The 27,419-nt window shown below is 39.0% G+C and overlaps 1 protein-coding gene across 1 annotated transcript in view; it reads left to right on the forward strand.

The window, feature by feature from the left end:
• The first annotated feature begins 1,950 nt into the window (after window positions 1-1,950).
• agap3 (ArfGAP with GTPase domain, ankyrin repeat and PH domain 3) overlaps window positions 1,951-27,419 on the forward strand; it is a 133,747-nt gene continuing 108,278 nt past the window's right edge. The window contains exon 1 of the mRNA XM_059343758.1: window positions 1,951-3,335. Coding sequence (XP_059199741.1) covers window positions 2,966-3,335 — 370 coding nt within the window. The 5' untranslated portion in view covers window positions 1,951-2,965. The remainder of the gene's footprint in view (window positions 3,336-27,419) is intronic.

Consider the following 27,419-nt stretch of genomic DNA (forward strand, 5'->3'; position numbering starts at 1 on the left):
ACTAGTGATGTTAAATACAGTGTCTGAGGTCTTCATAAAGATAACTAAATTATATTTTAATTAAATGTATTTTTTTATTTACCCAATACTATCCAGAGCTGTAAACGATATATATTGTTTACTGAAGAAATTATAATAAAATGTAAATTACGAAATATAAATGTAGATATACCTACATTTTCATATATAAAAAATGCTGAGAGAACGGCTCAGATTACATGTCACCATGTTGTATGTTGTAATTACTGTTACAGCAACATGTTTGGTCGACCATTTGCTAAAAAGAGGAGCCCTGCAGGCGACTCTTGTGTCATATCCCTTATTACATAATACATAACAGCCATGCCAACATTATCACGTGTCAGTACATACTAAATGAGCCAGGGAATTAATTGCATTATTCATGTAATTGCACAGAACATGAAGCCCATGAGCTGCAGATAAACATAAACATGACGTTATTTTGAGATCCACCACATTCCAGGTGTAGCTTCCTGCTGCTTAATATTTATCAGAGAAGCTCACCAACCAGCAGGTAATTGTTATGCAAATAGATGATGAATGCAATATTGCTGTGAAATGAACTGAAGAGTCACAAAATCTTTATTGCAAGATTAAACAATCAGCGTCGCTTATAAATGTTGTTTACACTAAAGTGGAGTGCAACAGGATGAGCATGTTGATATGTTTGGAAGGAGGAAGTTCCAAATTTGGTCAACAGATGGTGGCAGAAGGCTGAAGATAACACGCACAGCATGCGGCGTGCAGTGTGTTACATAAAGAGGAGTATATATATGTCTGCATTCACATTCTAACAATGTATTGTAAACAGTGACTTTCCAGAGCCATGGAAGCTGATTGAAGATTTGGGTAATTCTCCTTCAGCACAAGCAGAAGCACAAAATAAAGACACAGCAATCGGTCATTAATTCATGTAAATTATAAATAATGATCATAATCATAAAAACAGCAGGTCGTTCTTGCTCCTGAATTTATAATTTCTCAGGCACGACGCTGCTGCAGCAACGAATAAAAAGTTATGTGTCATTTTGCAGCTGTTCAGAGATGTGCATTATCATCTGCGCTGTCACAACAGGTTTGGTTACATAATGAATTAGATCAACAGAATTAGATAAACACACAAAAAGATTTTCGTAAGCATTGAATTTAGTAGATACATGGCAACAATTTAAATCACATTAACACTTTATTACATAGTTTGAGAAAAAAAATGCTAAGCTGAGTTTTTTCTTTAAAATTATCTGCATTTTATGTCCCTTGGATATCAGACTGAGGTGAAAACCAATATTAACCTCAAGACTGAAGCTGTGTTTCCGAGTGTAATACCAAGAAGAAGAATAAAAAATGGTTATTGGACTCTGTATTATTAATGTGTGGGAAAAGAGCTTCAGAGCCTCAGGCTGCCTGAGGGTTTAGGAACTGTAATACTTTTCCCCACTTAAATTATATTTGAATTCCTTTTTTTTATCGGTAAAACTTTTTCATCTTGGCACTTTTCTTTTTCCCTGCATCAAAAAGCAGAGGCACTTTACCTGAGAGTTTACCATATCATAGACACTCTTATGGTTTTTGTCTATGTTTGTTCAGTCGTTATCTGCAACACCACACTGCTGCAACAACACTCCTGACTGATTGTGACAGTCATCTGGCCTTGAACAGCTGTTGTTGTAATGTGCATTCAAACCAGCAGGTGGCTCTGCAGCTTCCTTTTTCTGTGCAGGAAAGGAAGATCTATTATAATCCATATCACAGCACTTCTTATGAGGTACCTTAATCTAAGACCCTTTAAATATGCAGTGATATTTAATGAAGTGTAGTGTTGTGGAAAAACTAGGCCTAATGTGACACCCGGGTATTTGGATTACTGAAAAACTCTGCTTTACCACTTCTTTTTTAATGGCTGTGACCAATGTAAATGTACTTATTATTATTTTTTATTGCCTATTAAGAAAGAGATGGCATTACAGCACATCTAGTAAAGGATCATGAGTATTTGGAGATTGATGAGCTGTGATTTTGAATCTAAAACATCCAACTACAATTCTGTTTTAAGATTTAGTCTAAAGTTGCACATAAACATGGAGTATTTTGGAGTCACAAGAGGATAAAAATGAATATTGCTGCAAAGAAATCCATTAAAAGCATATATTGCAGTATGTGTGCATACACGCGCGTCCACGGGCGCGTGCACGCTGGTATGAAAGTGTAGGCCTACATGGGAGTTTTAGTTTTAAATCTAGACAATAACAAGTACTAACAGTGAGTGATTTTCCTGATGTAATTGCAGTATCTACTTGTGTATCTTGCAGTAGCCAGTTTTGCGGTTGCATAACTGTCAGGTAGGTTATTATAATGATGTGCACGTTGCGATTTTTCTCCCCCTCCACCAAATCCAATCACACCCTCCCCCATCTCAAGTACAATTACGTGTTGGGTGACGTTTCAGCATGCGGAGGAGGGCGCTGGGCAGGGACCACTTGGACCAAAGAGGACTAAACGCTATTTCATTTCAGCGCAGAAACAACGCATTGAAGGCAGTGGACCAGGGCGCCGTGCTGAAGCCTAGCCCATTGTCTCCTTCAAACAGAGCAACTAAAAGGAAGACGGGTTTGACCACAACAGCGGTGTAGCCCACAGAGGACTGTCCCAGTGGTAGGCATTGCGGGTTTGTAAGCCACAGAAAAAAGGGCCCTGGACAGATCTGGCCAATAACGGAAAATGAATCACAGTCAAGTTTTAATAATATGAACACGAGCCGCGTTTTGTTGCAATTGGCGACCAACTATTGATGCTTCTGCGCCGATCGTTTTCCACACCATCAATTCGCGCGGACTTCTTTTGTTCGCATCGCTTGAATCCCAAATTCTAGTCTGCATATCTGTGTTGCCGTTTCACACAAAAAAGAAGAGTTAGTCGCTCCAAAACCAAAACAAAAAAACCCAAGATGAATTTCCAGTCGAGCGTCCCAGTGTCCGGTATCTCGCAGCAGTCTCAGCCAGCCATGCCCACTCCAGGCACGGTCCCGGCGCCAGTTCCCGTCCCAGTGCCCCAGTCCATCCCGTCCCAGTTCGGATCCGGATCGTCTGCAAGCTCAGGGGCTGGCCAGTTCGGTTCGGGGACTGTTTCGGGCCAGGCTAGCCAGCAAGGCTCATCGGGCTCGCAGTTTGTTTTGTCCAACTCAGCGGCCATCAGAGCAGAGATCCATCGGTTCGAGTCTGTCCACCCGAACATTTACGCAATCTACGACCTGATCGAGCGCATCGATGACCTGGCCCTGCAGAACCAGATTCGAGAGCATGTAATCTCCATTGAAGGTGAGTAGGAGGGGGGGAATCATACTGGGTTTTCTCATTCATTGAGGGCTGGGGGATAGGGGGTGGTGGTGTTTTGAGGGGGGTCTCCTTTCCCTTCCTTTTATGTACACATTGTCATGGGCGCATAGCACAGTGTCAACAATCACACTTTGAGGTTGGAGGTTGGGGGCGTAGCCGATCTCATAGGAGTGAGTTGCCCCCATACACTGCAGTGTTAACAATAAAATGTTCAATTGCACTCACAAGAGGCAGCCTGTGTGATTGTAATGTGCTCTTAAAATTTTCTTCTACTGTTTAATGGCATCTGCAGAAGGCACCACTGTTTTTACACATTATGCTCTACAGTCTGACCTTATTTTCTCTCCATTTTGAACACATGTCAGTGGTGCAGAAGCAACCAAATCACATGTTGCATTAAACTGATGATTGCTGTGAACAATGCAGAGTCACACACATACAGAGTAGTTCCACTGGGTGCAGGAGAGAAGAAATGATGTGCTAGTAGAGATGGCGTGATGGACATCATTGGGTGTGTTATAAAGCCACTCATCGTGTGTATTCTTCACACACTGGAAATCAAGTCCAAATGTTATTACCTGACCAGAGAAGAATGACAGTGACTGTACATCACCCACAGCAGCTTGTCAAATGCTAGAGAGGATGATGCACTGTGCTGATGGATGTAAACGCCTTAAATTATAGTGGCGGTTTCTCATGTGTTTTCTGCCTGCTACTCACCCACCCATGTATCCAATCGATGCCTGTGTGACACAGCAGTCCGTGTACTGTCCATCAAAGATGGATGTCAGGGGGTCTTGAGGAGTATTACAGCAGCTGTCTCAATGGACATGCTTGCACCACTGGTTCCAATAATGTAGCAACGTAGCATTATCTCGATACATTATGTATGGTCAAATAACAGGAGTCAAGTTGCGGTTTAATTGGCAGCGATCAACAGAACACACCACTGTTTTATTATGTTTCTAGAATTTGAGAAACAATATTGATTGTCAGTAAAACCAGCGTTTTGTTAATAGTGGGATAGTAAATGTGAGTTAATCTCCTCAACAGTGACTACATTTACATGCACAAAATATTACACTTTACCCTAATTCTGAAAAAGACAGTATTCCCACTAAGATGTTTACATGGCGTGTGAAAATGAATATACCACTAATATTCCAGTTTGCAGGCAACCACAGATACTCAGACCAATGTAAAATGTTGTTTATCACAACACAATATGGACAGCTGGAGTCCATCTTTGCATCAAAATTCCTTCAACCAAATCTCAAAAAAAGGTCGGGATTGCGATATTTGCGCATATCCAAAAACCTGTTGATATCCAAGTCCTTTATAATGTTAAAAAGTAGGCATGTTTTCTCCCAGAAATATGGGCTTTCATTTTAGTCATGCACTTCTACCCCTGCAAACTGTTGACTTGTTGGTTTGTGTACAACAACCATAGCAACACACAGAGATGACCGTAAACGGGCAAGAGTCGGTGTGTTGCAAACTGCAGTGAATGAGACAAATATTTTGAATGCACTGAATATGTATATGTCCAAAGACTGCTATCTGAATAATATCGGCATATCCCACATGTCTTAATCAGAAAATGCTACAAGGCCTAATTTGGAATATCCAAGCAAAAAAGTATTTACACGACCTGTATCACATTCAGATTGATTCAAATTATTGTCATTTTCTGAATAATATAAGTGTACATGTAAAGGTAGTCAGTATTTCTGTAGTGGGCTGAACAATTTGAGCATTTTCACAAGAATCAATTTTATTAGCATTCAACAACTACATTTCCCATGAGGTTTTGACAGCATGTCAGTGGCAAGGATTCATGGGAAATGTTGTTGAATGTTACGCAGAAATGCTTAATGCAGCTTTAAAGAAAATATTGACACATTGGTTTGAATGTAGATTGGTGATATATATTAACAATTTAAAGTTGTCAACAGACCTTAATGATCTTGACATTATTTACCTGGAAAAATCAGAATATACAGTTGACACAGGATATTCCATGTTACCTCTCGATATTTATTTACATACACACTATATACAGTATTTAATATTATACTATTATTTATTTGATATGGTCATGTAAACAGCATATTTGATTTGGATATTGTTGATGTTTTAGTGTCATGCTTTGGACATGTATAAATACGCATTCAGAATATACATGTCAAATGGAGTTTTTGCTGCAGTTTGGAACACATGGCCTCTTGCCTTTTTGCGGTCAGCTCTCTGTGTTGCTGTGGTTGTTGCACACAAACCAGCTAGCCACAGTTTGCCAGGCCGGGGTAGAGGTACATGGCCCAGAAGAGAAAAATCCAAATTTCTGGGAGAAACAAATTTACTTTGAAACGTTGAAAGACTTGGATAGCAACAGGTTTTTACGTCATGGGGGCATTTACATAAATCAGAGTGTACACAGCTGTATGTAAACAACAATATTAGATGCATATTCATTTTCATTATCCATGTAAACAGCTTAGTTGGAATATTATTATTATTTTTTTTTTTTAAAGATTAAAACCCAAAAAAGTTTGTGCAGGTAAATGTAGTCGCCGACACAGCAGGCAGGGACAGATGTTATTTTGCTTTTGCTGGTTGTTATATAATATTTTTGAGTTTTGACATTTACCCTGTTGTAAATGTGTGCATAGGTTCAGGACAGATCAGTTACATGAAATTCATCCTCATGTTATAATAAGCAACTGGTGGGCCTGTGGTGTCTCAGTTCAGCCTTTTTAAAGAGAAGATGATTCTCCTTTTTTTCTGAGGGTTGTTGCATAATTTCTCTCAATGAAGGCATGTCTTTATTCCGTATCTTGATAGGACAACACTGGAGCCTTTTATGAGTTATCTCTTAGATGTACCTCTCAAAAACAGAAAGGTTATTGCTGGTATTATTCACAAATCTGTTTTAAAACAAATGTTTTGTTTCTGTTTCCTAAAAAAAGTGCAAAACATAATTGTCCTTCAACTCCCAGAGTTTGGTGTCACAAATAAAAAGCATTCTAGGAGTCATTTTGTGGTGTTGAACTACACTTTTATTGTGCATTATTTCTCAGGCTGTTGTGTTGACTTCAGAGTTATCTTTTCCCAGAATGCCCTTTAAACCCCCCAGTAAAGACAGCGTGTTAGCACTTAAATGTATACTGATATCTAGCCAACAAATTCATGAATATTGGGTCATGTCTGAAGGCCGTTGTACCTTTTTATTGTTGTCCAAACACGACATATGGACAGCATTAACATACTGCGGCTTCTGTTGGTTTCAGAAACTATTGTTTCTGTGACATCTTCCTCGCAGTTTCATCCTATGTCACTGTCAAACATTAGCACAAAGATTAGAAACAAGCCCCTTGCTTTCTTATTCTGATGTGCTGCATGCTAAACCTGATGTCTGAGATTAGAAATCTCTCAATTGGATGTCACATCGTCTGTATTTCTAAGGGTATCCTTGGGAATAGACACAAACTATGATAGTTGTTGTATTGTGTCCACACCTGCAGGCTTATACAAAATGTTAAACTGATAAATGTTTAACCCTCAAAGCAAAATCCCACTGCTGAACAACAAAACAGACACAGAAAGACCGTAAGCGGTTATTTATGAATCTGTTAAACATACCTGCTTGAGGTAAACTTTGACGTTGTGTGTATGAAGAATGGTGTTAAATTGATATTTTGATATAAACTTGCACTATATATCAGAAGGCACCGCAGATTTTGGTTACACACACACAAAAAAACATTGCACTAGCTTTGATGTGAATTCTGCTGCTTTTTCATGCTTTTAAATGAGATGCAGGTTGCCTTAATAACCGTAACCTCAAGAGGCTTTGAAGAGCTGCAACAGGAGACACTGGCCGACTTGTGTTCACCTGCACTGTGGAACTGCAGAGCTGTTCCTCTTCAATCTTGCATCATTGCAGAGTCTGTTGCTAAGAAACGAGTGGCTCATGCATTTAGCTGAAAATGCTGAAGAAAGAGTGAATATAAATTACAGCCCTGACAAAATGAATTCCCATTGTTGCTCAGGTTTCCCTGTTGTTTTGTTGATTAATAAGACCTTTATATGATGATGACACATCATGCTGGTTTTTGTATAGCCCTATGGGGATTTTTCTCAACTCACACGGTTCCCTTTGCATTGATTTGGTATTAAGGGTGTTGTTTGATCTCTGTGCCAGTTCTTGTTGCAATTTCAAATCACATTTTTAAAATCTTTTTAAAACAATGCTTGTGGATACGCTACTGAATCTGATCTAAATTAGACAGGCGTGTCATAGACGATGACCTGTGAGATTGACCGGGTCAGAAAATGTGTGCCCAAAATGGCAGTGCAGACATTTAGAGAAGTGCCAACTTGTGGGGAAGTAGATTCACTGTTAGACTTGAAGATGTTTTGCTACCAATCCAAGAGGCTTGGAGAAGCGTGGCAGGCTAATTTAAAATGTTTGGACGCCCCAGGAAAAAAAATTGTTGTTGGGTGCTTATTGCTTTCAATTCCCACCAAGCTCAAAAACCAACCAGTACACAGGAATGCTATCTGGCTGAGTATTTTTTATGTCCGTTGAAGGTTATTTGATGAAATACTTCCCCCAAACAAATGTAGTTTTAACTCCTATAATTAATTTGCTCTGGCCGAATCAGTTGATAAACTTCGAGCATTCCCTCCTTGGTTTCACAGAGAGAAACGTCCAAGCGAAACAAAATGCATTAATGCAAATCATGTGAGATCGTTCACTTTGCTTATTGGTCAGATGTGTCTGTGGCGGGAGCAACATAGTAAATACAGGAAAAAGGTCCTGTGTTCTGGACTAGTGCATATTTCTGTGAGAAAGCAGTGTTAGAATTTGTTGCTAACCGTGGTGATTATCTGGACAATATGGCAGGTAAAACTATGCCAGCAGAATGCCGAATTAATTTGAAGGACAGGTCTATAGGAAATACTATACTGCGTCACACTTTGCAAAGAAGACTTGCTCAGTTAATACTCCAGCTAACTGCCACTATCACTCAAACTTCTACGGGTTGTGTGCTCTGCTGCTTCACAGAAAATACACCTGGCCACAGAAGTGAAGCTCAATTTTGGAAGCAGTCAGATAGATGTCTCACCACACACCACACCATGAACTAGCTCCTGAGCTAGTTTGGAACCAGACAGAGACCACATCCTCAAAAGTGTAGTTGTGTTGGTCTGCCCCTGAGTGCTATTACTGTGTTCACACTTACAGAAATGAAGCACGCACACCTAAAAGTAACTTAAAATCAACTAATGCAAAGTGACTTTCGGGGACCCTGGGGTAGTTGATCACATTGCCCGGTTGGTAATCACTCACAAAACGTCTTTATAATCCATTAACCTGAATGACTGAGAAACTTCACTAACATAATGTTAAAATGACTCTAAAATCCCCAGGATTAGATGGGGTTTCAAACCATTACTTTATCTATTATGATGAAGTGAAAAGAGCAATTTCCTGGACAACAATTTGGCCCAATCCATAAAATGTTTTTTATGGCTGTGTGTGTTAAACTCTGTCTTTACTCTGGAATCAGTCCAGGGGATGGGCTTCATCTCCATGTGAGCAATCAGCTCATAGACTCTCTTTGTAACACTGTCCCATTGTGGAACATATTCAGTAGTTTTTGGAACTCACAGACCAACAGATTGACCTACATTTATTGAGGGATGCTGCTGAAAAATAATGCAATTCAGGACAAATGAAGCACAACTGTAATCACTTAATTATTGTATAAAATTGATGCAAACCTATTGATTGATTACGAATTTTATTTCGAACATGTAAAAGTAAACAAAATCACAAAATATGAGATACAATTAAAGTGAAATGAAAAGAAATATACAATAAGAGAAAAAAGAAAAGAAAAAGAGAACAGGTCAAAACTGTACATGCAACATTTCACTTAACAGATTAAATTAAATCATACATGTTCAAAAGGGAGTAGGAAGTGTACACTTATAAATTCCTACCATCCTCCTCTGCTTATTATATTATAGTTTATAGATACGTATATATTTTTTTTGTATTTAAATATCTTATATATACATTACATATACATAATTTCTCATTATTTTACATTTACATAATTTCTAATTTCTTCAAATTTATATCTATACATACAGAGAAATAAAAGTGAAAACATTGCAATCAATGCCATCTTTTAAAATTAAGTTTTTGAGTTTATATTGAAACATGTCTAATGAGTAGCTCCACCTTTTTCATTAACAGCCAAATCTGTTAATTCTCTTGATACTGCCTTGTTAATCATCACAATTAAACTGGCCAGTTTCCTGCCAGAGGGCCATCTTTAAGCCTCACCGTGAAGTGACATTGATGCTGCAGCAGAAAGTTTCTATGCAGACCAAAGTTTTTAGCTTTCAGCCAAGAATATCCAACCGAGGATTGCATCACAGCAGTGATCAACTGATATCAAGTTAAACTCCATCTTTTATGTTGTTGAGTCACACACTATCATGGGGGGAAAGGGGAACATAAATAAGAATAAGAAAAGCTGCTAATGTACATCACCGGTGTTGCACAACATGCACTTTATATAACTGGACAAAACTGTTTCTGACCTTAACTTCCTCATCTGAGTTAGTACAGACGGCCAAGCTAATGAATACCTAACAGTCATCTGGCAAGACACGAGATTCCTTGGTACATAATTAATTGCTTGAAAAAGCAGAATTTCATTTATTCAGAGGAACAAACTAATATTTGTAAATCTGGTGTTTGCTGACTCAAAACTAGATTACAACTGTCTTGAACCTTGAACTATAGTTTGAGCATTGATGTGGTCAGGGATTTTATCGGTGGGTTGGAGTTCAAAAACGTGAGCGTATGTAAGTAAAATAGAATCCAGATCAGTGATACATGAAGGCAGCTGCAGAGATGGTATCTGCACTGTGATTCCAGTTATTTTTAGCCATTCATTTTAGTATGGAGGAGTGTTCCATAAACCTCCTGGGAGAAGTTTTCTTTAGGTCTATTTGCAACAGGAGTTGACTGATTGCTACCCTGATTTATATTCCTATCAAACTTGCATTATATTCTTTGAATTCTAAGGATGTTGTGTAGTTTATTGAGAAGACATATTGATGTATACTGTACAGGCTGATCTCATTCACTCTTCACACCTATACCTGTAAAAAGTAATGCAAGTTGTGACAACCAGTATTGACATTTGTTATAGGACTGCAGTTATTATGCCAAGAGTAAAGCGATTTAGTGTAAAGAGCGACAAAGTCTGCTGATCGGAGGAGGTCAGGGTGGATGGATGTGGCAACAAACACAATCTTTGGCCCAGGAGGCTGGTGTTTGTGTTCCTTTTCTAAACCAACCATCTTTTAAAACGATGTCCTTGAACTAACTTGTAAGTCAGGTTCTGTACCTAAATACATAATTTTCTACATCACATACTTAACAATCGTACCAAAACAAGTAGTTCTATTTCACGAGTTAACCACATATTTAAAATTACAGCAGTTTCACAATGTTAATAGAACCGTTATATTTAGTAACTGACCTACACAGTGATCCTACTCAGTAAAAGGGAGGATACAAAATAATACTCTACAAATACTCTAAGGAAAGAGTAGGTGAGGATGGGTGGTGATGTGCAAAAAATGAAAATAGTCATTATAATCCAACATAAATGCATATAAAAAGTATGAAATAAGTATTTAAACAACAGCGATACCACTAAATATTGTGATAATTCCCCGTGGACATCATTATATGCCATAACAGTACATAATGCTTATATGATTTACAAAAGCACCGACAGACTGTGTGATAGTAAAAAGCAAGAACACCTTGTGTCAGTGATGAACAGAGTGACGTAAATGTTTTTTAAGCCTCAAAGTGGCATCACACTTTCTCAGCAGCAGGTTATGATTTCTGACCTGTGTGTATTTCCTTTAGCCGATTGTTATGATGATACATCGCTGTAATGTTATTTTGCACCTTGAGCAATAACCGTGTTTTGGAAAAATCCTAAAAGCTCACGCTGACACCCATATTTCCAACTGCTGGTCCAATGTCAGAGCAAGGACAGTCACCTAAATCCACTGCTACTCAAGAGGGGTGCTTGGGATTTCAAGAAAGGACTAATAAGCCTACACAATGGGACATTGTGAGCGGGGATAGCTGTAGGGACGACACAGAGAGATACAAAAAGCACACAGAGTGAAGCCTCACAGCTCTCTGTAGGCATTGTGTGGCACCTAAGCAGCTCCCTGGTACACACTGCATCTTTCTTGTACTCAATTGCCAGGGAGAGTGAAGCAGAGTGCTCATCTGCTAATCACAAGCAGAGAATGATGATAATGCATCTTTCCATTGCTGCTGAAGCGGGATTTATTTCCTCATGACCAGCCAGATATACTGAACTATTTTAATTAGCGTTTCCATTGACCACATGCTGTCATGATGCAGCAGAAGTTCTGTATAATGCAGCTTTGGTAGTTTAATTCAAGAACCATGAAGAGGAATGTAGTCCTGATTAATAATCATTCTTGAAGCATTAACTACAGGCTGGGTTTACAGGGGTTTCCCGATGGGTTGTAGTGGTTTAAAGGTTGATATGTGTGTGTTTGAATGTGATTCTAGAAACTTGGCTTACAGTTGTCACTGTGGGCCATCTGTGTCAGAGAAATGCCGCTCGTACTTCTGGCAAGTGTAGTCTTTACTATGTGCTGATTATATTTCAAAAGCGTATCTGTGAATATGGATTAGAAACTGTTATAGAGTTAGAAATGTCAGTCAATATCACCAGCTGTGTCGCTTACACGGTATGTCAATGTAAATTGCTGTTAATGTGGAATGCTGGTGTTTATAGAGTAGCTCAGTAAGTATTTACTAGTTGTAGATCTTGTGCCTAAATAAAGCCTCAAATAAACACATCTGTGAAGCATGGAACAGGCCCAACTATGGCCTACTCTTTTTCATTTTTCTACATAGTGAGTCACAAAGAAAGCATAGGTTAAACACTGAGATTGGTATCTTTAGAAATGTGTATAGGTGCTAATTATTTATCCATTATTCTGAGACATTTATCCTAAGCACCTCAAATTTGTTGCTTTCTGAGCAGTCTTAAAGGGCCAGTACATTATGTTTTTGCCGTTTTTATCATTCTGTAGCTTCTCAGTAATTATCCTTATGTGTTCATGTCTAAACACTTTTTCCCACGTGACCTAAAGTAGGTTTCTTCATGTTGAGATCAGCTAGCTAGCTTTACTTCACCCCAACTTCATTGATCATCATTGATTTGATTTTTTTGGAAGTAGGGTTTTATGAGGTACTTATCCATAGTCAGGCTATTTCCTACATTATATAGCAGTTGGGACGCCCCTAGTTTGGAGAAGGAGACAGGAGTATCAACACAGGGGCTAAAGAATAACAACTACAAGACCGACATATTTGCAATGCTTGAACCATCTTGTCAAGTTTGTTAGTTCAAGTAATATTTTAATCAAACAGTCAGGATTTGACATTCTTAAGGAATAGTTGGACATCTTAGGAAATATTCTCCTTTGCTGTATCTCGTGTCTCAGAGGTGTACAACACCAATATCAAGTTTGGCCTTTTTGATGTGATGTAACATGGATTAATCTGAAAATCACCTGAAATGTGCATGCAGCTCCCATGTCTTCTCACCCATGTGGGCTTTGATGAAAGTATAAGCTTTCTTTTTGATTTCCCATTCACTTTAATACATTGTCAGATCCTCCGTAGCAGCACCTCTGTGTTGAATATCAGGTTTCAGCCCTGTTTAATCTTTGAGAGTCAGTGTTGAATGAACACATAATTTCTACGTCACAGGTTTATTCTCAGGAGTGTAGTAGTAACAGACTTCACCCCTAACAGATGCACAGCAGATAACAGGGTCTGCACATGCCTCACTCTCAAAAGACTCTCTATTTAGTGATTAGCCTGTAAAGTTTCTCTCTTCTGCAGCTTAAAAACTCTCATTCCATTCCCATTGAAATGCATTTTAACACGGCACCCGACTCTTGACTGCGGGTCAGCAGAGATGAGCTGAACTGGTGGGTTGTAAACAGAGGCCCGGTCTGAAGGCCTGGGAGGTGTGCGAGGTCAGAGTGTCATTTCTGCATCAGCCCTGCTGTCCTCTCTGCTGCCGCACCATAGCATCGGCTTATTGAATGTGACGCTATCCTCCACAGCAGAATGTCCTCCATTGTGCTATTGAACAAAGAGTCTCTCTCTCCCATTGATGGACAGCTAATTTTTTTCTTGTGTTCAGAATATAGAGGGGCGGGGGTGAGCTGGTCAGGGTTTTTTATTTTATTTTTTAGAGTATCCTAATCTCTTATGAACTGAAAGTAGAGGGTTGTTTTTTCGCTGTCGTATTCTGACATTGTTAATGGGTACTGTGGAGTAGTTCTGATATAATGTTTTATTGAAGGGAAGGGCCATTGAGTTCATTTGAATCACTGGGTTTTCAATACAGAGTAAGAGATAAGCGTTTGTGACGACCACACATGAATCTGTGGTTGTTCAGCTTTGAGCAGTTTCATTAGATTTAGATGAAAGAAAGAAGGAAAAGCAGAGTTACAGGGATATCAGGTAATGTAATGTGGTTGATTTTTTATTTCTGCTGCAAAGACATTATGAAGACAGTTATAACTAGTATGGACAATTAATTGAGATGACATGGCTTTTTTTATAGTAAAATGACTGAGTATATGTGCTATGGTGATAAGACAGCTTACTGTAATTATGGATAATGTACAGTATACTCTTAAATTTACCATAGTACAGACACCACCACCATAGTCTTTTTTTAATTATTTTTTAAAAAGATATTTTTGGGGCATTTTGTAGCTTGATTGAGAGAGAGATATTGAGAGTGAAAGGGGGAGACAGAGGGGAAGACATGCTGGAAAGAGCTCCGAGCCGGATTCGAACCCGGGCCACCTGCTTACGAGGACTGGGCCTCTGTGGTATGCGCCAGGTGTGCCACCGGGAACGCTCGTCTTTTTATTACATTTAATTAGAGCTGAACCAATGACTGGATGTTTATAGTTTAAATAGGAAGTGGACAACTTTTCAACTAGCTATTGTGCTAGCTAGCTAATTTTGTCTGTGTATCAACTCCTTGATCACAACAGAATATATTGACTTTTACCACTGCCTTTGCTGAAGTAGAGTTGTTTGTTATATTGTACGTTTAGATTGGTTCCCCATAAGCCTGGCTTCCACTGTGCAAATTTGTCTGTTGCCGAGCAGATTTTCGTAAAATAAAGGCTCACTAGCATGCTAGCAATGCTAACGCTCACAGAACATAAACATAAAATGTTTAATTATACAGCCACTTTTCCCTTCTCTTTAGTGGTGATGAGCATTGGTCAGAGGAATCAAGCAATTTAAATATGTCATTTTATATTTTCTGACATTTTGTAGACCAAAGGCTGCATCTAAAGATATTCATGATAGATTAATCTGGCAATCATTTTCTAGAATAATCAATTTGTCCATGAAATGTTATAAATAAGTGAACCAGCAAATGGTTCACATAATTTGCATCAAACCTTAATGGATTTATACAGAATCTAAGTCTCAGGTAAATGGATAATAAAAATACTTGCAAGCTGCAGCGCCACATGTAAGGTTCTATTGTCTTGTCTTCGTATTCCCTCTATAAACAGTATCATCATTTTTTTTACAGCTGAGACAGCGGCCATTTAAATTTGCCATAGGCTCTTGTTTTTGTTTTTTGTTTTTTCAATGTGTGCATCTTCCATATCCTATGGTGGAAGTGCTCATGTTTCCTGCCAGTGGGGTAGGGCTGGAAGCAGATGGCTGCTGACAGAGGAAGGGGTTTGGAAAGCAGTGAGTGAGCAACAGATGGAAAGGCGCATATGCCTCCAAGTCCCCTCCGCCTGCCAGCAGTCCCGTGACTAACTGTGGGAAGATTTTGGCCTCATCCAGGTTGGGGATGGATAGAGGATCACGGTGAAGAATGAAGTGTCCTTATAATAGAAAGGGTTATCTGAGACTAGTTTGTCTCTGGAAATTCAGCTGTGGGAGTATTTAGATCTCTTTTAATTGGGGATGAATGGAGAATTGTGGCAATGAATCAACCTGGATCGCAGGAGTATTTTTTAAAATAATAAAACACAGTTTAGAAAAGCAAGCAGTGATCTTGTATTAGTTTTCCAATTATTGAGGAAAAGAAGCCTTTCAAGAGAAATCTCATACAGGGACTTTTCTGGCCCTCAGAGAGCACATTTTTTTCACTGAAGAGGAAAATGCTGGATACAGGAAGTGTGTCCTGCAGTTTGTGAGACCATAATGCTGCAGAATATGACAGCATACACTATGTTAGCTGTAGCCTTGTAATAGAAGTCTGTTCCTCCTGCTTTCGGTGAGCAACATAATTGAGAACACGCAGACTATTTAAAGGTTTCAGGGCTGTGGAAATTCAATGTAATTCCCTTAATAGCTCAGGGACATGTCACAGTTTTTCTGCGTCAGTCAGTCAATCTTCAAGGACGTGCCTCGAGTTTGTTTGTTTCCACATGAGGTTGCTGGAGTTATTCACGAATGTCAGTGTTCTGCTGTGTGAATGAATCCTGTAAATCCTGCAGAAAAGGTTGCAGGGCTGTGTTGTTCCATATCTGGAAGTATTTCCCGCCACTTCAGCCTAACTGAGTGTAGAAATCCCTTTAAAAGTAAAATATTAAAAAAATAAATAAATCTGTATATAAACCGTGTTTTGTGAGGATAAAATCGGTTCTATTAAACTTACCTACTGCTTTAGCCACCCTAAGGGTCGAATCATGTGGTGTTTTTATAGTAGTTTTAAGCCTAGATGTGTGTATGCAGCAGTTTGACATTTGCTCTCACACTTGGCTGTAAATAGAATGTCCTTACTGTATATATCTTATCACTTATTCTCAGTTTATTTTCACAGAACTGAGAATTGTGTGAGCACTACTTTTGAGGTTAACCCTCTTGTCAGTACAGCTTGTTAAACATGTGCCAGCTGAGTGTTATCACCTAGGTCCTACATTCCTTTAGTAGATGTCATTGTTTTGATGGTGTTGTGGCATGTCCTCTGGCCTTGTGCTCACTGTCTTCAAAGGACTCACTCAGGCAACATGCCAGGTGCTTGTTTTCCAGTATATTTTGTTGCAGATTGTGGGAAAACACACTAGCTGCAAAAAAAAAAAAAAAAAAAGAATTGCTGCAGTTGGTTTTAATAAAGTATCTGCATCTGTTAACCAGCTTAAGTGTGGATCAGCAGAGATATTTTGGGCATTTGTTTTGTGAATCATAACTAAACTCTGAGGGTTTGTTGTGAAGTTTAATTCTGTGGGAATCACTGCAGAGGAAGTGTAATGTGACCCCCCATTTACTGTTTATACCCCATTTCCTGCTTTCCCCCGAATGGAATAACCTAAAGTTGTTCCACTGCTGAATCCCCCCTGGCCATGACCCAGGACTCATGTCATGTGGTGGGGTATGTGAACTGCATGTTCAACAACTCCTCTAGGAACACAATCGCAGTTCCCATTTTGGACCCGACATCTGAGCACAGGAAATTGGTTCCAAGCTGTAAAGACTGACTTCCTGTGGCACTTTTTGGCTGTATGTTGTTCACTCTTTTTATGTTGAGTTTGTTTTCCTTAAGTGATTCAGAGAGCGTTAATGTCCCATTTCAACTGCATGGTTTGGCTCGACTTACTTTTGGTACCAGGTTTTGTTTTCCACTGCGGATATTATCCCCTCAGTTTTCAGGTGACATCATCGTCATTCTCATACTTGTTGAATGCTTTCAATGGCAACCAAACAGTGCAATTTCAGCAATTTGTTGACTGTATGGCACAGTTTTGTAGGCTGACATTTGTGAAACATTTCACTAATGACTGCAATCTTGGAACCCATTGGCTAATGATCTAACTACAATTTAGCCTCTGGGGGCAAGGTCAGATATTTCTGTGGTTCGGTATAGCCAACAGATATCTGGATAACATATAACAGATATCTGGACTAAGACTTTCTCTCTTCTGTGCCAGTCATTGTTTACAGTTGGATTAGTAACTTGATGCAAGGATGGACATGGAGTTGAAAGACAACATCTACAACTGGGTGGTCTCAGTAGCCAGTTTATCTAAGGTAACTAAGCTTATAAAAAGCTAAATGGCCTATGGGTTCTAAGATTTCCAATTCTACTTGGACTACAAACCAAAACATGGCCCTCATATGCAGACAGTGTTTAGAGATTAATATTGATGGTAGCTTGGCTATTTAAAATTGTAAAACAGATGTCCCGTTTCATGCTAGTGACCAATCAGTGCATGGTTTTACCTCCAACTTCTAGTATCTCACCTCACCTGGAACCTTGACCAACCTTGTGGTACCAAAAAAAAGTACAAGGCACTCTCCACCACTTTTGATATTTGGAAAACCTGATATGGGTGGTTACAGTTAAGGAGAGCTGTGCTGTATCATGCAGTGCAAATGCAGAATAACAGGTTTGGCTATTGTCAGTGTTGCATAGACTAGAAGCTGCATTATTAACGAGATAATACTTAAAAACTGTGGAACATTTTAAAGTCTTTTTAAAGTCATTTTCTTTCCATTTTGCAAGGAAATAATGGCTTGTGGTGTGCAGAAGTCATAATGCTAATGCATTATGTTTTGGAGTCTTACTTTGTCATTGCACATTAAGCTTAATTTTCCAACTTTTCCAGAGGCAAATTGGTTAATATCTTTTTGTGTTTAGGGGGTTTAATGACTTCAGTGTTGCAGTGTTTTGTATATGTATGCATAACTCATGAAAAAGAGTGCAAGGAAAGTTGCCCTGTGTTTAACAAAAAATTGGAAAAGACAGTACATTTATCTCAAGGTTCAGCCAGAATTATAGCAGGCCACAAAATGCCAGGACACAAGAGGTTAACCGCACACATTCAAAGGCAAAAGTGAAGGCAAAAGTCTGAAGAAATCATTCATAAGAGTCTTATTCTCAATAGGCTGCCAGTTAGGAGTGATGTTACTATGGAGATTTGGAAGAAAAAGGCTACCAGAATGCTACACTGTTCGCCGAGCACCATTTGGTCCTTTTTAAATGCAGTGTTTCTGTTATAAGACGGTGCTGTAAACTGAGCGGCTGTGTGAACGGACACTCTGCAGTTAATATAATCCGAGTCTTGCTCAGGGCTGTGTCAGTGCAGCTTCTCAACAGCTCTGGTTTGGATGATGAGATTTTCCTCATTGAGGAGTCTGGCGTGAAAAGTGCACCGTTCAGCAGCCTGACGCCGTTCTCAGAAGATGAGCTCTGCCTCAATTTTTGTGTTCGTGTACTGGAACCAACTGCTGGCCTCAAATGAAATACTGTACTGCTAAAAAGGAGGAATTATGACACTTGTGTTGCCACACACTACATCTCATGCCCCGTTGTGCTCTTGGGCCCATTATGTTGTGAAATTGGACCAACTGGTGTCTAGAGATGCACCCTGCTGCTGTGTTAAAGCATAGTGAGCCATTTGTATCCATTTTGCAAGACATTTACAGGACATTTAGTTCATCAGCAAATGGGTTTCTTAGCAGCACTGTGCTGACTTGCAGGGCAGGTTTGTCCACTTACAAGTACTTGCACGAAAAATATGTTTAAAGCCAGGGATAACTCACATTACAAATGTGTGTGTAGGGCCTTACTGAAAGCATTCACACAACTAAACTGTGGCTTTTCACATCTTTGGCTTCAAGAGACCCTCCACTCCAAAAAGGTACCTTTTGTTGTGTCAGAATCTGGCATGAAATCTGGCTTTGGCCTCAATAAAAATTGGCGGCCAATGTAGGCCCAAGCTAATTCAAAGCAACGTTTTGTCTGTTAAGACAATAAAACAAATCTTCCTGTGGTCTCTTCATGCCAATAGGGCTTTTAATAAATAGGACCCTACGTTTAGTGGGTTGGCAAGTGAGAGCTTGGGCACAATAGTGGTCCACTTTCCAAACAAATCCTTTGGCCACACTCACTCACCCTCTTGGATTGTCAGATGTCACGTTTGGGGAAAAGTCCATCCGACTGCCATCTCAGTTTACACCATCGGGACAAACATGGGTCATTTAGCATCAGTGGACCTGTCCTCGTGTCTGAAATGATTCTTCTTGGCGGAGAAGTGGGGAAGTGCAGTGAAAGAGATCTGGTGATGCATCTCTGTCGGTGGCTGAGTGTAGTGCGGATCCGGTGGTGGATGGGTAGGCAGTGGCATGTGTTATGTAACACAAGTAGGTGGCTGGAGTAGCTCTGCGTGAGTGTGTGTGTGTGTGTGTGTGTGTGTGTGTTTGTGTTGTGCATGAGGTACTCTCTAAATGTGTGAATTTCCCCACACACAGGCCTTTGCCCCTGACCTGGATGGGTGTCTGTTGAGAGCAATACCCCGAAGAGATGAATGTAATGGGAGTTTGTTTGTGGTTGGGGGGTAGGGGGGTAGGGGCAAGGTGCGTTGTCATGTTGTGACGGAGGGTCAGCAATTTGGGTTGTGGGGGTGAGTTTGCAGTCTAGGAACCCTCTTAACACTTCTGTCTGGCAGAATCAATCTTTCTAGGATTATAACCTTCTTTTCTTTTTACTCAGTCCTCTCAATATCTCTATAGCCTCTGTGCAGATAATTGCCCCTGTATCGCACTGACTGCTGGCCCAGACCCCTTTGTTTGCAGCTGGTCCAGGAGTAGACATCCTTATTTCTGACAAAGAAAGGATCGGATCTCATCAGATAGAGTCCCCACAGGGCAGGTCGAGCTGAGGTTATCTGAGCCTGAGCTACTGGAGTGGTATATTTGGAAAGATGGGATAATTCAGCACAGTATTTGGTCCCTAAAACGTCACACACATCTATGTGCAGCACTGAACTTTGTGCAATCACACATAAGAGAAAATTGAGCCTTTCACTAAACCTTAAACATGAATTCAGGCAATTGCTATATTTTTATTTCGTTAGTGTAACACATCCCAGCATGCACAGGGTGAAAGAATGCATTAAAAAGTAGCCTGTCTGTCACTGGACGACGACATACAGCAGACAAACATGCTCACACTGACAACAGGTAATTTCCTTAGATGTGCATTTTGTCTGACTTGGGAACAAATTAGTTAAAATAATTGGTTGACTTTTTAATTAATCAATTAATCAACTATATTGGTCATTTTTAAATCACTTTTTAATGCAAAAATGCTAATTTTAGCTCCTGAAATGTGAGTATTTGCTGTGTTTCTTTGTTGTATATGATAATGAAGCAATGAATGTGAAGATGCATCTTGAGCTCTTGGGACAAAAATGGACATTTGGCAGAAGCACGGCCTTTCAACCAGTTATTCATGACCTTTGACTATTGACTAGTTATTCAATGCACCTTGCTGACGGTTTATCTTTTACCTGGCATTATTGACATATGTTGTGTGTGTGTGTATATATATATATATATATATATATATATATATATATATATATATATGTATATATATATATATATATATATATATGTATATATGTGTGTGTGTGTGTGTGTGTGTGTGTGTGTGTGTGTGTGTGTGTATATATATATATATATATATATATATATATATATATATATATTTATATATATATGGATGGATGGCTATACAGCTCCCCAAAAGTGAAGCCAAACCATCTCAATCGCCCCCTGGTGGCTGGCCAGCTATTTCAACAATTTATCTGTTACTTTTGACCAACTGTTTCAACAGTTTATCCATCACTTGGCTATTTCAACCAATAACATTAATTACAGGTATTTATTCCAACCTTTTACAACCCAGGTTTCAAAGAATTTAATGTGTAAACAGGTGGTGGAGGTTTTTTTTTTCCAATTATCTGAGCTTCTATTAACGTACTCCCTGCGGTGCATCTACTCCTGCTTTGAAATTACTGTTATAGACAAAAATAAATTGGCACATTCCACCACCATTTTATTACTTTCACTTTTATTCAAGAGCTTGTTGCTTTAATCTTCTGGTACATGTGTCCTGTTGGTCACATTGCTTCAAAACACATCTTGACTGCAGGAGGAACTGAGCAAGCTATAATATAATGCACTGTGTGAATTAACTGGTATGCTGATGACTCATTGAAAATTCTTGGTTGCATATGACCCGTGCTGAGCAATGCAACACCTCAGCCTGCACTGACTCAAGGACGGGGATAGCTACTGCAAAACCAAACATGGAGTGGTTTTTGATGACTATGAGTTATTGGGCTTCGAGTCCAACCAAGAAGAAGCACCACACACATAAATTTTTCCTCGACATGGAAGCATTTAGGCTTGTTTGGTTGTTCCTACGGAGCCTTACTGGAATATCCTGGATAATTTGTCCTCTTGTGTCCATCTGGAGAAAATAACACCCACTCTTACCAACATTTTTGTTGGATCTGTTGCTTATAAAGGCCTCTATGGAGGATGTTATGACATGTTAAAATGTTTTATATTTTGCACAAAATTAATCATGTTCTGCAAATTCATGCAGCAGAAAAGCAAAGTTTAGCTTTTTATAGCTGGACTGTTTAGATAAGGGTTGCATTAAACCTGTGCTAGGTTAGTCTGTAAGATAGAAGCAGGGGGCTTGGATGGATGGATGGATGGATGGATGGAGAAACAACTAACTCAATTAAGCATCTGTTCGTCAGCAGATTTAGCCGACTGGAAATCGAACGGCACTACCCAAGATTATCTAAACTCAATAAATTGCACCTCTCGTGTCTGTGATGTCACTGAACAGAAATGTAATCTGATCTTAAGTTTTATCCCAGTTTTTAAAGATTTTTTTTAATGCTGCTATTTAATTGACACATAACCACAGAAAGCCTGTCTGCAACCAAAAGGTTCAGTCTGTCACTAAGCTTTAACGTCTGTGACTTATCTTTGTCATCTCACAGAAATGTGAAATGTCAACCATCATATTTAGTCCTGACAACTTGTGTTTCTTTGTGATGATTTCATGAATTATACATTTCATATTTTGAAATACATTATTCAACTCCTTTATTGAGTTACCTTAGACAGATTGTCAACAAACTGTCAACACACCAAACAGTCAAACAAACACACTGATTATTATACTAATGAAATAAAACTTATCTGCTGGTTGGTTGAGAATTTATTCTAAAAGGTGTCAAACTTGGGAGCATGTTGGCGTGAATAGCAAGAACTAAAATAGACAATGACAAGAAAACTGATATTTGTTGACAGCATGCCCTAAAGAAGTAACTCTTAAAATGTGGCATAAATTTGGCAGCTCTGTCCATCGATTTACTTTTTCAGTATGACATGTTCAATGATTGATGCAATGCCTATATTTATTTTACTTAAATTGCATATACATCAACTCCAGAAAATCCATATAATAAAAAGAGAGAATAAGAAGTGTCAGGAGAGGTCAAGAAGCCACAGGGTTCTAAAATGGACCTCCCTATAACTAAGAGAAAACAACAACAAAATAAGTTAATAGAAAATAAATAAAATGTATAGAATTTCAAAAAATACAACAAAAATGATTGACAGAAAATTAGCACAAAGACAGACCAATCAGTCAACAACAATTTAAAAAAATAAAGAAATGCATGAAAAATAATACAGGGAGAAAAGAAGAGAAAAAAAAATATGAATGCACATCAAGAAATAATTAGAAATCATGAATAAATGGTGATGAATATTCCGTTAAAACATTGTGTCTAATTGTTTCTTGACATGCATAGTATGTATTTGTTCACATATCTTTGGATGTTATGGGTATGTCAGTATATACTCAGGGGTCATGCACTACCAGATTAGAGTATACATATAGGGAAAGCAATATAATTGACTCATAATGTAAAACACCACCTCATTGAGTAACGCACCGAGGTCTACACTGATTTATTTTCAGCTTAACATCCATTGAGCTTCTCATTGATTTTCTTTGTTTCTTCTCCCTCATGCCCTCGCTGCCTTCCCTCCACCTTGACTGACTCCCGACATCATGCAACTCTGCAGGTAAGCCTCAGAAACACATGCCGATATGCACTTGCTCTGAAAAACATATTGTTAGATACCAGGATGTACAGCTATAAAGCTTGACACACCTGTATGGATGCATACATAATTTGAGGCTTAGTTTAGCGTGCCACACCGGACTGAGTTTCACCGTCTGCTCTGCGGATCCTCAAGCAGACACAGCCCTGACTCCTTGCCCTCTCGCCCTCAGCAGTTTTTAAAGCCAGCTGTTAAATAGTACCTCCGAGTCAGTAAGGCTGTGCTTTGTGGTCATGGCCATCTGGACATCTGTGTGTGACAGCAGGTGCACCGAGTGTCAGGAGACTCAATAACGACTGAATAAGAAGAAGTACAGAAATATTTGCTTTTCATGTGCCTGAATAGTTTTACTGTCTGTGTTGATTCAAGACCCTTCTCTCATGTGGAGGCAGCCAAACTACTCATAAGCCTCCTAATATGTTGACTTGCTGATTTGGCTTTCTCATCTGCTGAAGAATCGAAGAGGGGGACAGATTGTCCTTTGGTTTCTGCACTGAATAGATCTCTGGTGGAAAAGAGTCAAACATAAAGCCCAGGGCAGGTTATTAACAGGGCAGCACTGATGATGTATTACGAGGTCTTTTCTAGATCTTGCTAAGGAACATGGGGATTGCTCATCGTGATAACCTCCAGAGCGGATCCCAGATGGGGATGCCATCCTCTCAGCTGGCCTACTTCCTTGCCACTCGTAACACGTAGCAATTTGTCCAATCCGCCTGCGCCTCTTCTCTTACTAAGCCAGCCATGTAATTATTGTGTACATTTTGGCCTTGCTGCAGTGCAAGACACTCTTCTCATGCAGAATTTCCATATGGTTAGCAATTGTGGTCAGAGCCTGGCATGCCACGAGTGAAAGGAATGGCACGATAAAGTGTGCTGCTAACAGTGATGCTGTCATCTGTTAGATAAAAGAACATGAACGTAGGAGTGGAAAGAAAAAAAACTCCAAACCACAGTCGTCTTTACACAGGAACAACAAAAGTACTGAAAGCTGAGTAAAGTGAGATTCCTAAATGAAGATTTCTCTCTTGTCACCTGCACGATAACATGCTGAGCCAATCAGTTTAGCTCAATAGAAGTCACAAGTAGGATCACAACGTCCCAGGTCATCTCCTGCTGTGAGGATGCATATGAAATGCATATGATCACAAGAGGCTTGGCGTGTTGTACCCAGTGAGGTCGAGGCAGAAGTCAGTAGTAGTCATTTCACACTTGAAAGGGAACCCACTGTGCATCAGGAACTGACTGTGAGCTCGTAATTTGACCCTAACTTGTGAGTGATTCAGTCATCTGTCATAGCCGGACAACTGTGAACTCAACAGCACAAAGTCCATTCATGTTTCTTCGTCCTTTTGGTTTAAGTAATAACAACTGTAAGAGCTCAAGAACAAATCCGAAGGGGACACACTTTTCAATCAAGTTTTATACTTTATTGTATTGTTTAATGCTAACTGGGTTGTTCTGTGAAGGGTAATGTACAGTCAGAAGGGGTTTATTTTTCAATAATGACCTGCTCAAAATAATGGAACTGTGTCAATGGCAAGTTAAACTCTTCCTTTTTAAATTTGAACAGATGCTAGATTGCAGCACCTGATTGAGGTTTTCTGCCCTGTAACGTTAACTGTCAAAGTCTGTTCTCATTTTCTTTTCAATTAAACCAGTCATCAAACACTGCAACAGCCTATGCCATTTTCTGTTTACTTTGTGTCCGTCCTCTTCAATTTTCTCAATTACTTTCTTTTGGTATCTTCTCAAGCTCTCCTGCTTCTTGTGCATTGTTTTCTTTCCTTTACTGGGGACAGTTCAGCCTTTAACCATAAACTGAAAATTTTGTGCTGTCCAAATATAAACTCACGTTAGTGTGTTGTTTTTTTTTGCCAGAGCTGACTTTGTTAAATTTACCGGACTTCTTTCTACAGATTAAATTAACCGTTATACATAGCAGCAGTCTGCTATTCAGCAAATAACAGACCATAGATTGCTGACCAATCTGAATTGAGTATTCAACAAAGTAATAAGTACAATAGGTTGGGTCACACTTTTATTGCTATTCATTATTCACACTGATCTCAGTATTTATCATCTGACGTGCACTGACTCATGTTGTGTGTCAGTCAAAAAACAACACCTACGCCCCTCTAGCTCTGTTTTTTTTTTTACAGAGTGACAGAGATCCCTATGGTCATGCAGTCCAGTCGGGGCTGAGAGTCTGTGGTTTGCAGCTCTTTTTGACACCTGTAGAATGATTTCAGTGTTGTTTACTCTTAATTACTCGCTGTCATCATATTGACATTGACAGTGTGGACTTGGCGAAAGGTGGCAACACAACATCTAAAAGGTTGTAATAAAAATAATACATGATGCATAACTTGCAAATTGGCCAGTGCACGTTGTGAAGAGGAACCAATATGTGTTTGAAACAAACTGCAAATTGTGGTTCTGTTTTTCTTAAATCATGTCTTTTATTCTGTCTTAACAAAAGGAAATCACATAAAAGAGGAAGTTTTACAAGCCACTTCCACTTAACCCCTGATTTTATAATTTGGTTTTTGTGAATTCCACCACTCAAAACTCATTCAGCCAGTGTCCTTACCAAAACATGTTTTATTCAACATGTGTAATTGTGAAGGGTAAATCAGAACTGCAAACGAGAACTTTCAGTTCAGCACATTTTTTTTGACTCAGTCATTTATGTCATCTGTGGTTTAGTATTCACCAACAGTATCACCTCGATTTTCAAAGTCAAAGTTAATAAACATTCAACTTTGACCTGTTGGTGGCGCTAGAGCTCTTGAGCTAGAGTTGCCTACACAGTATCACGACTTGAACTCAAGTAATGGGTGGTCTGCTGTTAAATTATTACAATATTGGGGAATTATTACATTATCAGGACTTGTGAAATGAAGGCTAACCTGATAATGTAATAACCTCCCATTAATGTAATACTTTATTACATTAATGTAATACTTTATTACATTAATGGTAAAAAGTGTATTACATTATTGGGAAGTGCACTTTATTACATTATCGGGAATTTATTACATCATCAGGTTCTACAGGGCCCCTAGTGAGATTGTAACTGTGATCTTGGATGTTGTGAGGTTGCAGTGGTGACCACCACACAACCAAGTTTTTAGTACAGCATTTTAAGAAAATATGAAAAAAAGTCATAGTGTAGTTTCTCCAAAAATTCCAACAAATGATACATATTGGTTTGTTGATAATGGCAATAATATAGCAATAATAGCATACTATAATGTTTTAAAAAAAAAGAAAGAAACAAAACTACATTTGAAAAGCTGGAACCATGAAATGCTTTGACATGAAAATATCAATAATACGATTTTTGCCAAGTTATTTTCTGTCAGTCAACTAATCTTTTCAGCTGTATTTATAGGAACTGTTATGTTGATTTCCAACATTTATAACAAACGATTATATTTTGTTAGCTCTTCATGTGTTCTGTCTGTAAAAGAACTAGTAACTAAACTGTCAAGTGAGCTAAGTACAATATTTACCTCTGAGTTGTAGAAGCAGGAGTATTCGAAACACTGACCGACCAAAATGCATCCCCAGAAGCTATTTTATCTTGTATGCTGCAACATGCCCTCAGCACTGGAGCAGCTGCGTAATGTCACTGCTTGCCTGGCTTGTGTCCAGGCCCAAATTGGGTATATCAGGCAACAGAAGGAATAAACTGCCTCAGAAGAAGCTGGGTGACATTTGTTTTTCTTTGCTTTTCCTCAAATTGCAAATTATATCACCACTGATCGATATGTTTGTAATATATAGCCTGACTGCTGCTGAAAGGAACACAGTGTGTTTCTTTAAACAAGCCTGGTAATGATTGGTTTCAACTCACACACTCAAAGGAATGTACACTTAAATTGTCAATATGTCAAAACCCATGACAACATGTTATTACGATCACCTTAAAGACAATGATTTACCAGTTGCAAGCCTATAGA

This window comes from Centropristis striata, chromosome 11 (assembly GCF_030273125.1).
Source record: "Centropristis striata isolate RG_2023a ecotype Rhode Island chromosome 11, C.striata_1.0, whole genome shotgun sequence".
Classification (NCBI taxonomy): domain Eukaryota; kingdom Metazoa; phylum Chordata; class Actinopteri; order Perciformes; family Serranidae; genus Centropristis; species Centropristis striata.